General features: G+C 38.8%; 1 protein-coding gene across 1 annotated transcript in view; it reads right to left on the bottom strand.

The window, feature by feature from the left end:
- Positions 1-11,648, bottom strand: part of UBA3 (ubiquitin like modifier activating enzyme 3) — a gene marked incomplete in the record, with an annotated part of 1,621,434 nt that extends 1,609,786 nt beyond the window's left edge. The window contains 3 exon segments of the mRNA XM_044077904.1: positions 10,436-10,556; positions 11,310-11,348; positions 11,463-11,648. Of these exon segments, the coding sequence (XP_043933839.1) occupies positions 10,436-10,556; positions 11,310-11,348; positions 11,463-11,482 (180 nt within the window).
- Between the last annotated feature and the right edge of the window lie 2,486 nt (positions 11,649-14,134).

The raw sequence follows: 14,134 nt of genomic DNA, 5'->3' as shown, positions 1-14,134 counted from the left end.
ATAGCAGACAGCTTAAAATCAGCGTGCACGTTTTGGAATATTAATGGGGGGGTCATGGTATAATAGTCAATAACTGTAATAGACATAAACAGATATTAAGTACAGGTAGGGCTAGTCACCCGGCAGTGTAAGATGACTGTCACTGCTGAAGTCACACCCTGACCCCATATGCAAAATGAGAAAAAAAGGGCTGTGGACAGATGGATTAACCCAAGCTAAATTATCTAAAAAATCAACTACGCATTTTTGCAGATCAAACTATGTGGCAGGAATGTTGTGCAAATGAAGTATACAAGGATTGGAAAATGATGGTAAAGTGGTCAGGAGCACTGCAACTTAAACAACTGGAAGCAACATGCCAGAGAAGAAAAAACCCTCAGATGTACAAATGGAGATGAAACTACACCAGAGAGGGTAGACGTGGAAGCATTCAAGACAGATTATCTACAGATAAGATGCAAAAAGAGCAATTAAAAACAAGGGTACAAGGCACTAACAGATCATAGGAAAGTTAATATTCCCTTGGCTGCTACTGTAACTTTAGTACATTTCTGGGAGACTGTATCTATGCAAAGTAACAAAATAAACACCAATACAAAAATAAAGTGAGGAATTTCATGGATAATTTAAAGAAACCCCCATCTGCAATTCAGTTCAAAAGACAAAACAAGCATCATGAAAACACTCCATAAAATATTAAAAAGGACTACAAAAATCCATATGAATAAAGAGAGTAAGCAACATCATATTTAACCTGGAAAAAGGCCTGTGGGAAGGGGCAAAAAGTGACATATTAAAAACATTAACACAATAGGGTAACCCAATGGCAAGGCATTCTTCTGCACCCTTCAGGACACAAGTTTTGACTGCGAACGGAAGATTAGCTAGACAGAAAGACTGTGAGCTGTGGACTGGGCTAGAGACAGCAATGACCAGCTAAAAAATCATGGTGTCTTTGCCTGGTAACCACAGAAAGCAGTACCACTTAAAATGATCCTACTGGAGACCATAGAAATGCATACAGCTCTCCATTAAGTTACAGCATGTTCAGTAACAGGGAATGTTACTGCGCTACAACACAGAGGAAAAATCCACACTGCGGCAATTTCATAACCCTTTTGCGTAGATCCGATCACTTCCTTAAGACACTATCAGAAACTATACAGGACTTTACAAGCAAAAGTTGAAAGAACCAACAGTCAGAGGAGATGCAGTTCAACAAACTGCTATGCACACATGCAAGCATATATCCACATAAGACACTGTTTAACATGTGGTAACAGCATAGGCCATTCAGCTACAAATTTTAGTGATATGAAGAGGCAACTTTTTTTTCCACATCAAGATAAACACACATGGTCCAACTTTACAGAGCATCTGAAAAAGTAAAGCAATGGAGAGTAAGAGAGTCAAGGAAAAGATAAGACAACTTAAAATATCAGAAAGCAGCTTTTTGGTTGCAACAACCAGATGAGAAGAAGAAAAAAAAAAAAAAAAAAAAAGCCTGTGAGCAACAATTTTCTTACTGGTTGCCAATTTTACTCTTACACTATGCAGAGGATTCACCATGAAAATCTCCTCAGGTAACAAATGACCTTTCCCAATTCACATACTTACCACAAAAGACTAATCCAACATCCAGTAAACTCACCACACTGGACTGCACAGCACTTGACTGGCCTACACATGTATTTGTAACTGGAAATCTTATCCAACTCCACTAGCAACTGTTCAGTTTGGAACACTTTGGGAGAGCAAACCAGCAAGGAGTTCCAATTTGTTGCTCGCTTGCCTAGACGCAATAAGAGACACTGCCATTGATTTTTGCATGCAGTTCTAAATGACAATACATATACCCATTTGATAACCTGGCAGGCCCACTGGACACAGTCTCTTCTCAGGTGCAACCCAGGAGCAATGTCTGGTTAAGTGACTTACTCAAAGAGCACAAAGTAAGCAAATGAGTGTTTAGGGAATCAAATCCTGTACCATAGGAAATAGCTGAAAGCCTTAACCCCCTAAACTACATGCCAGACAAATGGATGGTTGTAATAGATCGTATTACTTAAGGGAGAGCCCTTATCTTGGAGGACATGCTTTTTTGAACTACCTTAGCACATCGGAAAAACCCTCTCAGAAATGCTTTTTATATCAGGACTTAAAAGAAATTTCCCAATTTTTTTTTTTTTGAAAGATTTCTTTCAAAGGTAAGACATTCTGGACAAAGACGAAACACTAAAATGAAATCTGCAAGAATGTACTATGTAAATGCACACTCAGCCAACACTTGTCCACCTTCAAGATCGCAACAAACTCACCCAGACCCCAACCTGGGCCTTACACCAGCCTATACCAACAACTTCTTCCCATGGTACAGCCTTAAAACTGTTACTGACAAGGAACACAGGAAGCTACAGCAGATAACCTCCCAGCTAGATGCATTAAGACAGCTGCTCACCTCTCTGCATTCCTGCTAGGACTACTACCAAGATGCTGCTTAATGGAAGGTCCCCACAGCTGCGAAAATAATGTTCTTAACACCCAAATCCTAACAAAAAGCAAAACAATCTAGTCAGCAACAATGGATTCATCTCTGTAGTAAGACTGCTGCAGAAATGCCCACCTGTGCAGACAACCTGCAAGCTACCAGAACTCCAATAACGTGCTCGCTCTTAAAATGGATTCAGGCCTGTTGCACTGGTGGAGTACAGGGATAAAGTCATAACTATGGCCCAACTGACACAGGTTCAATTAACAGTTCGGACAACTTGAATGAGCAGCAGGGAAGGATGAGCATGCCCATCCTGGGTAGGAGGGTGTTAGATGACTCTCCCTTAATGGACCCTCAATTGCACCCAAGGTACTCTGTACATTTCATTTTGCATCTTCAAAAATGAGATGTGGTGGTACTGCAACACACTTCCCATTTTTTCCAATATGGGAACAATATTTTGCCATCCTTCGTCCCATTCCTCACTGCAATCTTCCTTGGGAAAGCCTAATTTCAAAACAACTCCTTACTCTTCAAAGGCAGCACTGACATGCCCAGTGGCTATAAAACCCTCATCTGGGTTTCCCGTTAAGCAACTGAAGTGTTTCAAAACACACATTTAAGCAAACTGATATTTCTCACAGTAGGAGAGAGAAGTATTTTGTTTAAAGTTGCCAACTGTATCACCTCAAAGGTTTCATCAAGTTCTTCTCCCCTTACTCCCATATGGCAGATGCATATGGGTGTAAGGGGAGAAGAACCATGTCAAACACACAGACATTCACATACCATAGCTCTGTATACAACAAAATTTCAATTCAACCTGGGGTGAACCAATCACTGTGCCACACTGGCTAATTGATGTGCTACAAACAACTCTCCCACTCCTACTTTACCCAGCTTTCTCACTTGGCACTCTCAAATTCCCTACCCTTCACCGAGTATAAATGCAGATGAGGTGCTTTCTCAGATTTTTGTCAGTCAAACTTCCAAACCACTAATTTCCAAAGAAAGTTATTGCTGGCTCAGTTTGTGTACGCGCACCGGCAATTAAAATTTTTATGGCTTTGCCTTTTTTTCCCCACTCCAAAACTGGGAGACTGTGGAGATAGCAAAAAGTTGGGTGTGGGGAAATCACAGGTGCTTTGCTCCCTTACAAAACACTTTAAATAGACTTTTTAAAGTTTCATCTGGACAAAACTACTCTGTCTGAAACCTTGACCATAGCAGACTCAAAATAAAATGAACTGGTAACCCTCTTCCCTAACCTTATACCTCCAACACCTCTCCTCTTCACATATTCCCCACCGCATTACTTGAAGACAGACTGTAACCTCTTATATGCCACACCTCCAGCTTGTGGAATTCACTGCCAGATAAATAACAGAGATGGTTCCACCCTCATCTTCAGAACTTCTTCACAAGTTCGCCTTCCATCAAAAAACAAGGGTGCAAAAATTTAACCATTATAGTACCTACACAAAGGACACAAACATTCTGTTAAACACTTCATTCCTTTTGTGGGATCACGAAGACACAGACTGATGACCTAGGCTTAACAGTGTAACTTCTAGGTTATATTCCAATGTTTAAAAGAATGAATTCCCCTGAAAATAGACCATGGATTCAGTAGGGCACCCCAGTTAACACATTTCAAATAATATAAAAAATTAATATGCAAACTCATTGCTGCTGTAGTCTAGCAATGCATGCTTTTGGAAAATAAAGAGCAAACTGAAAATGCTGAAAACAGCTCACATGTGAGGCATACTCTGGTCTATACAGACTTGTAATATTTGAAGTACTCCAATATGAATCAAGACCAAACTCACAGTTTTACACCCCGAAAAAAATGCTGTTCATGAAACTCCACATACTTCTGAGAAAATAAAGTGGCACAATGCAAAAACTAGTCTGAACAAACAAAATACATAGTTATCAATTGGTATAAACCACTGAAAACTTTAAGTCAAGCTAAGAAAAAAAAAAGTCTGTTTTATAACTTACCATAACACAGCATTATAAAGCATCTTATGCAACAAAACACAAAATACAGCCATGTTAAATATGTCAAGCCTCTGTAATGTGTGCTCACAATTAAAGTACAAAAATGAAATGAATTGTTACAAAACTGCTTAAGTGTTCTGAAAATAATCTGGAATATTAATAACTTGCAATTCAGTTTTAAACTTCCATTTCTCATCAAACTGTGTTTAAAATGAGGAAATCAAAATGTAACTGTTATCAATCTCTACATAACTACACTATCATCTCACCAGCAATACTATCCACAAGATCACAGCTGACAAGTATCTGACATGTTATTATTAGATGAGGACTCAGTACTATTAAACTAGAGACCTTCCAAAGTCATGACAATCCTGGTTCAGAATATCACTATTCTTAACCATTACTTCACATTTTGTTCATTCTTCTGTTAAGCTGCCTCACCCCAACATATAAAAATGATATTACAATAACTTCAATGCCTTAACACAAACCTACTGTACAAATAAGAATTTACTTGCGTTCAAGCATTTTCTGAAGATCCTACCATAGCTCCCTCATATTAGAATTTGGACGCATTCATCTTTTTACAGAGGTTCATAGGAGATTGCTAGGCTAAAATCTTAAGAGTCATTACAAGCCTAGCCAATATAACCCATTTAACTCAATATATGGACCCTAAGGGCGAGAGGATACCATAGGTTTTTGCCTATACCTTCAGTATCTTACTGACTGCCCCTATCCATAAGGGATACAAGCACTACACCAGGTGTTTGTGATTTCCCATCCATTGATCCAAACTGTGTCTGAAGAGGGCCAGTGAAGGGCTCTGCTTAACGTGAACAGAAGCTTGTTCTAAAGTAGGGGCAATCTCAGAGTCTCTCCAGCATTTACACTACAGAAAGTAGAAGCATTCATCTACTTAACTGTCTCCAAAGCCCCAACTACTCTAATTTTCTTTCTTAGTTTAACTACCATGCTTTCCTGCATTCAAACACCTTTCGATTGTGGCTCTGTGACACACACCTTTATACTTTCCACCAATTTAGAACAAACGTTCACAGATCTGCCACAGATGTCACAGCAAAAACAAGTCATGAATACTGCAATACAGCTATGTGCTTTTACTGCACGAACCAAAAAGAAAAGATAAAACTGAAGACCACAGACGAAGAATCCACTTAAAACACCAGTTTATTGCACCTCTAGCGCTTCGGCAACCACCTTCAAGGAGTATAAAACATCACATAACTTAACACAGTTTATATACCCTAATACATCTAACAATTAAACAAGCAGCCTAAACCAATTAATCAATAAACATTAAAAAATACTTAATACTACTTTCTCATCAGATAAGAAGCCTCCAGTTACATTCCACATTCAGACCCTGAGGAAATAAAAAAAAGTGTCATATTACAAAATGAAAATACTTCCTTTATATAACAACTTCTTTTTATACAAATCAGGAAATACACCCTTCATAATATGTTCTAAGATAGTGGCTTGTAACCCATTTGGATTAGAATTGCAAGCCAGCATAAAATGTTTAGCAACAGGGCTATCTTCTTTATTATTTATAATATTCCTGACATGCTCCTGCAGTCTAGTTTTAAACTTCCTTTTACTTATATATATATATATATATATATATATATATATATATATATATATATACACACACACACACACACACACACACACACACACAAGGGTTACACGGACATTTCAACGCATAAATAATATTCAGTATTATAGCTATATATATTTTTAACCTCAAATACATGGCCATTTATATATTTAAAAGTTGGAACAATATAATGACATACATTGCAATGACCACAGGGTGAAGTTCCTAGATTGCAATGTCTCAGTGGGATATTTAAATTTATTATGTACCAAATTATCTTTTAAATTCCTACCTCTACAAAATTAAATGCCTAAAGACCTAGACAATAAATTTTTAGGTCCATTGATCTAAACAAAATATTCCAGTAGTGTTTAACAATATCTATTAAAACATCACTGAAAACACTATATGTAGAGACAAAATAAACTAGTCTTTTCTCTTGATTTCTAACATCTAACTTATACCCCTTACTTCCATACTTATAAGTACCAACTTTATGTTGTTCATTAATAACCCTTTTATCTATAACGGTTTGAATACTAGCTTCACTATAGCCCCTCAATCTAAACATCTCACTAGTCACACTAATTTCTTTAAAGAAGTCCATGTCAGTATTACATAGCCGTCTAAGTCTCATACATTCCCCATAGGGCAAGGAGACCAAAGTATGAACTGGATGACAGCTAGTCCCCATCAAATACCAATTACTATCAGCAAATTTTCTATGCACAGACGTACATAAAGTATTGCTGTCCTCCAAAATCAGATGTATGTCTAAAAAAGTTATATCTTTGCCCACCTGTATGCAGTCAAAGGAAAGTCCAAATCTATTACATTGCATAACTTCATCTGTGTTCTTCAGCTATGTGCTTTTAGTCGGATTCCTTCTTAAACTGAACAAGCAGCAGGCAGTATGCCACACCAAGGAAAACTCTGCCTTAGAACTAAAAAATCTATTTTTCACTCTCTTTACTTTTTGAGTTATTCTAACATCTCAAAATCACTCTGGCTGCTTCTTACAGAATTTTAATACGTTTTCAGCAAAATGGCTGTCAGTGGGGCTTGACATATCAATGTGATCTTATTTTTCTTCAAGCCTTTTTCCCCATAATCCATGTCGTCTGCTTTACACGATTCATGCTAGACATAAGAAAATAATGGTTGTATTCCCACTCCATTAACATATAATGAGATTTGTGTCAGCCGCTGTCATCTTATATACTGTCAGTAACAGGACTGCTTCTTTTATTTCTTGAATGGCCCTTGTGTGCATCTCAGAGCTTGTTTTCTAGTATACCAAAGAATTATACAGCTGCAACCAAAACAGTTGCTAAACTGCAGGCCCTTGATCAAAGTATCTTTTTGTAGTCTAAGATCAGCCCATGATTGGAGGAACTCCCTGGTCAGCCTGAGTAAGAAGCTGAGATCCCTCAAAATTCTCCAAGGCTAGTTACAAAAACAAATCGCCACCGTTTCTAAAGCATTCTATACCTATGTCAAAAATCTCAATGGCAACACTCAGATCTGCTCCAAGTTACAGCACAATAGCACTAAACATACAGAACCAACTGATATTGCCAACATCCTGGCAGAGCTAACTTCACCCCTCTCTCACCCCCTAAAGGGCCCATTTCTATACCAGAAGAATGCAAAGTTCCAGTAATCATGGCTGCACAGGTAAAAACCACACTCTTCAAAGCCAAGAACACAGCATCCATGGGACTGGACAACATCCCAGGCTGTGTTCTACACGAACTACAGAACAAACTGGCACCCCATCTAAGTACCATGCTCAATCATAGCCTCACCTCAGGCTTTGTGTCCACTGAATGGCACACAGCGACAGTTATCTCACTCCACAAAGGGGGATCCACCACGGACCCCAGGAACTACCGCCCCATTAACCTGACGACCCTGGTCTGCAAGGCCATGGACCTTATAAACAAAGATGTTGATAATCTCCAAACTCTGGACCCCACCCAGTTCGGGTTTGTAAAAGGAAGATCATGTCTCCTAAACCTGACAGACTTCTTTGAAGAGGTCACCAAAGCCAGAGATGAGGGTAAGGTGGTTCACACAGCCTATCTAGATCTCGCCAAGGCTTTCAACACCATCCCCCACTCAGGAATTACAGATAAACTCACTAAACTACGTATAAATCCCTATGTCACAAGATGGGTTGCCAACTGGCTCACTGACAGAACCCACACTGTGAAAGTAGCAGACTCCAAATCCGACTTCAGACCAGTGACAAGTGGAGTACCACAGGGTTCAGTCCTGTGTCCTCTCCTGTTTGGTATCTACTTCTCTGAAGTACAGGCTAACACAGAAGGTCTTTGGCCAACGAAGTTCGCAGATGACTGCAAACTAGGAGCCTAATCAAAATTCCTAAGAATGTGGACATCCTACAAAAGGGCCTCACTGAAACAGATGTCTGGTGTCAAAGCCATGGCCTCAAGCTCAATGCCAAAAAGTGCATAGTCATCCCCTTTGGTAAAAACTCTATACCATGAACTACCACATAGGCAGTACTCTACTTAACACCGAAAGTGTGATAAGAGACCTTGGGACACAGGTGGTCAGTAGTCTCTCCTTTGATGATCACATCGCCACAGTAGTCAGGAAATCCTTCTACGTGGCACACCTCATCACAAAAGGTTTCTCATCCAAGAAAAAACAGGTCATTGTTCCCCCTCTACTCGTCACTCATTAGACCCATTACAGAGTAAAAGGCCCCTTTAGTATGTACCTTACAAGACATCTACAAATGGAAAGGCCGCAGAAATTCCTCACAGAGGATTACCAGCCTCAAAGAGATGCCCTATGCAGACAGTCTCAAAAATCCAGATTTACTCTGTCGCATATCGCTTACTCAGAAGTGATCTCTGCCTAACATACAAAGCTATGTCAAACCCAGAGCTGTTGGACATGCTCCACTGAAAGAAATCCCAATCCCTCCGATCTACACGCTCCAGGGACCTAAACCTTGTCACCACAATAGATAGAACATGCTGGAGGGATAGATTTCTGTCCCAGAGACTTCCCATACTCTGGAACAAACTACCTATCTATATCAAACAAAGCTTCTCATTAGCACTCTTCAAGAAAAATCTTGATTGAATAGGAAATAAGAAATTCACCCAGGGGAATCACTTCTGTGGCTCTGCTCAACGGGGGCACAGGTAATTAATTTTCTTGGGTGGCGAAAGCCGCTAGGCTTATATAGACCCTAGGGTCAATAGCCTAGTACCTACCTATGAACCTATAAAATGAACTGGCAGACCCTTCCCTACACTTCAGTAAATTTGCCGATACAAGAATTAACAAGAAAAAATATTTTCTGATTTTTCTCTAACTTTGATGCTATATTTCAAACCATCTTAAAATGTATAGTAGTATAAACAACATTTAAAGATAAAAGCTTAGCATTTTGATGCTGTGACGCTGCTTCTGTAAATCTGTCAAGAGAGATAACTGACTTTGAACCACTGACTGATCCAATTGCTCTGTTTTGCTATGAAAAATATTGAAGAGGATGTGAATCAGTGCAAGTTCTCTTCCTCTCTTCAATAAAGCCAATGGAAAAGTTTCACCCCTCTCTATCTTGTTTACACCAGCCTGAACTCCTGACTACAAATTTCTCTGCATCTGTGGTATGTCATATGCAGGTACAGACAAATTCCTCTGCAACTTATGTGGAAGTTAAGCTTAAGAAACTGCGCAGTCTTTCCCTTCCGTTGATACCAAAGTGAAGAAATGAAAAAGTACAAGCAGGTTTCATGTACCTACACAGCACTGGAATCATACTGTAGGGAGAAAAGCAACAAGAGTTAAGTAAAACTCCACCTTCTACAGTTTTCTTTTAATGGAACACCTGAAAATATAACCAACATGGTCATCTCCATTTTTTTTTTACATAAAATCAAGGATTTATATTAAAATCAAGACAATTTCAACACACCTATTACATTTCTAAAGACTACTCCCAACACAGAAAAATGGCTTTTTGTATGACCAGGTACTTTTTAGTTTGTAACAAAAAAATCAAAATGAGACAAAAACAGCATTACAAAAAGTGTGTAACAGATTAAGACCATGCTACATACAAATCCGACGACATTTCATTAAATCTACAGATTTCTAGTTTCAATCTATAAACATGTTTTACAATGGTCAGAAACCACATTACTGGCATAATACGTGCATTCTGAATTACATTAATATGTACATGCTAGTTCAACACTTTCCACTAGTTGACAACACAATAGGAAAAAAAAATCTGTGTAATTAAACTGAACGTTTCTCACTTCAGTGCTTGGTTCGAAATCTGGATGTGTAAATGGTCCTGATCGCTCGAGGAACTTCTTTACATGGTTCCAGCGACCTTCCCAGTCTCCAGTGTCCCCACACCCACCATCAACAGCCATTCTGCACAGAACACAGTAAATTTAGCTGCAACATTAGTTGAAATAACACAAATTTATCAATGACAGGTATGAAATTCTCAACATTATAAGGCACATTTTCAGTCTAACTAGTGCCATATTTAAGCAGGAAGAATACAAATAAATGCAACTGTTTCACCTAATTTCATGTACAAATATGCACTCATCTGCCAAAAATTTTTAACAGTTCCTCAACATTTAAAAATGGATGGTTCTAATGTTCATAAACTTCCAACAGAATACACTTAAAGTGTATTATTACTACTACCAAGTAATACCAAGACAGGCATGCAGTAGAACTTTTAAAAGGAAAATAATGCACTTCAAAAACAAAAAAAATATATTGTTTTATGCAATTTCAGAAAGGCCATTTCTATATTTATTGTCATCAAAACTACATACCTGTATGATCATTCAGTATTTATAATCTACTTCCACAGAAGAAAGAAAGATAAGAACATTCCCAAAACATACTTTAAACTTTCATATGAATTCAGTTAAACATAATACACTGACTGTACTAGAAAGCAAGGCCTTTCCATAATAACAATAAGAAAATAACAAGACGACAGATTAATAAATTAACCTTAAGAATCACAGTAATCATTCAGCTATACAATCCTGTACTTAAATATATGGAATAACATATAACCGTATTCCGCTGGAAAAGGCAAATCAGCCCACTACGTGCAACCTCTTCAAACTTGCCAGTGTCTACATTTCAATGAATACTAACTCGTCAGTCAGCTCCTCTATTCGCCTTCTTTTCTTCTCCCTAAAAAGAGAGAATAAAAGAAGGTTCAATTACACTGTTTCGATTGACGTTTCATAAAACAACAATGAAATACCCACATTCTCAACTTAAACACCTAACACATAATATACTTACGGCTCTACACCATCCGCCATATTTCCTCCGCCCACCTTCACCCACAATGCTTTACTGCCGGAGAAAAAGAGAACCCGACCCGAGGGAAGTTTGAAATTGTCAGCTCACTCTGTAGCAACTTCTTGAAAATGTTGAATAATGTATTGCTTTGGAGTTCTTGTCAGGTGTATTTGGTCATAGTCGAGATTCGTAGCCGACAACCAAGTCTGCGCAGCTATATGCTCGTTCACAATGACTGACAGCGAGACCGTGTTACTCAAAAATGAATGTATTAGGAATTTCGAATGAATGTGTCGTGCTGTAGCGCACCGTCTAGCAATACATACGGCTCCAGGGCCGGTGTTAGCATTTTGTCCCCCCCAGGCACTTGTCATCCTATTACTTGTCACCCTTCATAAGCAACCTTTTAGTTTATGTTGCATACTTTTAGGACTAGTATACACAGACTGGCATGTAGCTGCGATGATCTTACATTACAACAGGCCTATTATGTTGACCCAAATCACGAAGGGAAATTCACAGTTACTGGTATTTATTTGCAACAATGATAAATTACAGCATCTCTAATGTACGGGGTGGAATTAGGTGAAATGGCCTCCTAGGCACTGTCTACTGTTTCAGCCCCCCCATACGCGCATCCTTCAGTGCTCCCCATACCATGAACATTACTTTTTTCTCATATGTTCCCTTATACGTCAGATTTTTCAAGAAGCCATAATTTTCTATATGCTCTGATGTGCATTTTATAGTTCTTTTTTTTCTTTTACCTTTTCATACAGTGACGGCTTGAACAGAAATTAAGGAAAGTCAGTGCTGCTGTTCAGCTTTAGTTTTCTTTGCATCATTTCAACACACCTTTCGTGACCAAGACAGCACAGTGATAACCATTGAGGAAATAACTCAATTAAGCTGGTGCCCCCAGAAGGTGTAGGGGTTATAGATGCTCTGGGATGCATTTTCCCAACCTTTTAATCCAATGGTGGCCTAAACAAAAATCATGAGTAAGAAAAGAATTTCAATGTTATCTTTTTTTTCTCTTTCAATGTAGAAATAAGGTGAATGTTCAAAGCTGTCAAAATAGTAGCTCATAATAACAAACAATACAATTATTGTGAGGATACACAGGTCCTATCTAGTAATACTGCCTGCCTACTTAACCCCCTAAAAAGTCAGTCAGGTGTTAGATTGGGATGAAATCAGAGGTTCAAATTGCCACAGGCATGTATTTCAAATGACTGCTGACATAACTATACGCAGCATGCCTCTTCACTTCTCATCACTAAATCCCAAAGGCAGCCACCTGTGTTCGTGCCTGATGTGTGATTGTTAGGAAATTGAAAAGTAATGATTACAGTAATGTATTCTACTTTGTTGCTCCTAGACACTACACTGCCCCTGTGCAAACTATAGTAAACTTCTCTGTATACTTCTGAGGTCTGTAACAAAAGTAAGAGAAACAATGACCACACTGTCCCCAGCCCCAAAATGAGCTACAATGACCTCCACTGCACACTTCTAAGGTTTGACTGTGATGAAAATTAAAGGTAGTAGTAACCAAATAATCCCCCAACTCCACACAACCTGGAGCAACTTTCTATAAACATACACCTCAGCAGGGCTGGTTTTGGAATGGGTGCAGATGAGAGCAGTGGCCATTATCAGCTTTATCCTAACAGGGTCATATCACAGCCCTGTTTAGGTTAGAATGTAATCAGAAAATTAAAACATTTTTTCTCCTCATTTCTCCCCAATGAGCAACAACTTTTGTGGGGCCCCCACAGAGTCAAGGGTGATTAAGGGGATGGACCTTGCTGTATCCATTTATACAGTCTGGGTAGTGGCGGGCCATCAGACTCACATAAGATTTAAGTGTCTGAATATTCTGTGATACATTTTATCCCTTACTTTTGAAATGTAATACATTGTTAGAGTTGCATGTTTTACTGATACTCAAAAGAATAATGCACGTGTTCCAGCATTACTGGGTGTGTGCTCAGATAAAAATCTGTAATATTTTTTACATACAAACACATAGCGTTTATATCACATTATCGAAAGATGAAAATAGCAAACGCTATTTCATCGGCCCCAAAACATCTAAACATGAAAATATCGAACATTCAGAACAGCAAATTTTTTCCCATGGAAAAAATTGCTGTTCAAACACATACACACAACACAAGCACATCAAACAAACAGCAACCACACACATACACTTAAATTCCTACATTTAATGCTACACTAAACTAAACATACACTACTATCTACCCACTTACCTTAACCCAAACCCTAACCCTAAGGTCCGTCACTATCGCACACTCACCTAACCCTCGCCCTAACCCTAACTCACTTAAACTGCCCCTAACCCTAAAATCTGTCACTATCACACACACGCCTAACCCGCGCCCTAACCCTAACCCTAACTCACTTAACCCACCCCTAACCCTAACGTACAAACAATCGCACAGTTACCTGAACCCAACCTGTAACTTTCCACCACAGTGCTAAGAATAGCGAAGCCACAGAAATGGCCAACCAAATTCTTTCCCAAGGAAAGAATTTGCGGTTCTGCAGCTTAGCTGTTCTTAGCGTTCCCTGAATAGTGTTCGATATCAGAACATTCAAAGTTTTAATACTTCGATGTTCTGATATAGACCCAACACATACACATA

The sequence above is a fragment of the Protopterus annectens genome, chromosome 7.part0 (genome assembly GCF_019279795.1).
Source record: "Protopterus annectens isolate FY-2018-M chromosome 7.part0, PAN1.0, whole genome shotgun sequence".
In the NCBI taxonomy this organism is placed as follows: domain Eukaryota; kingdom Metazoa; phylum Chordata; order Ceratodontiformes; family Protopteridae; genus Protopterus; species Protopterus annectens.
Note: the sequence above shows the minus strand (reverse complement) of the source record. Positions and strands in the feature narration are given on the sequence as shown.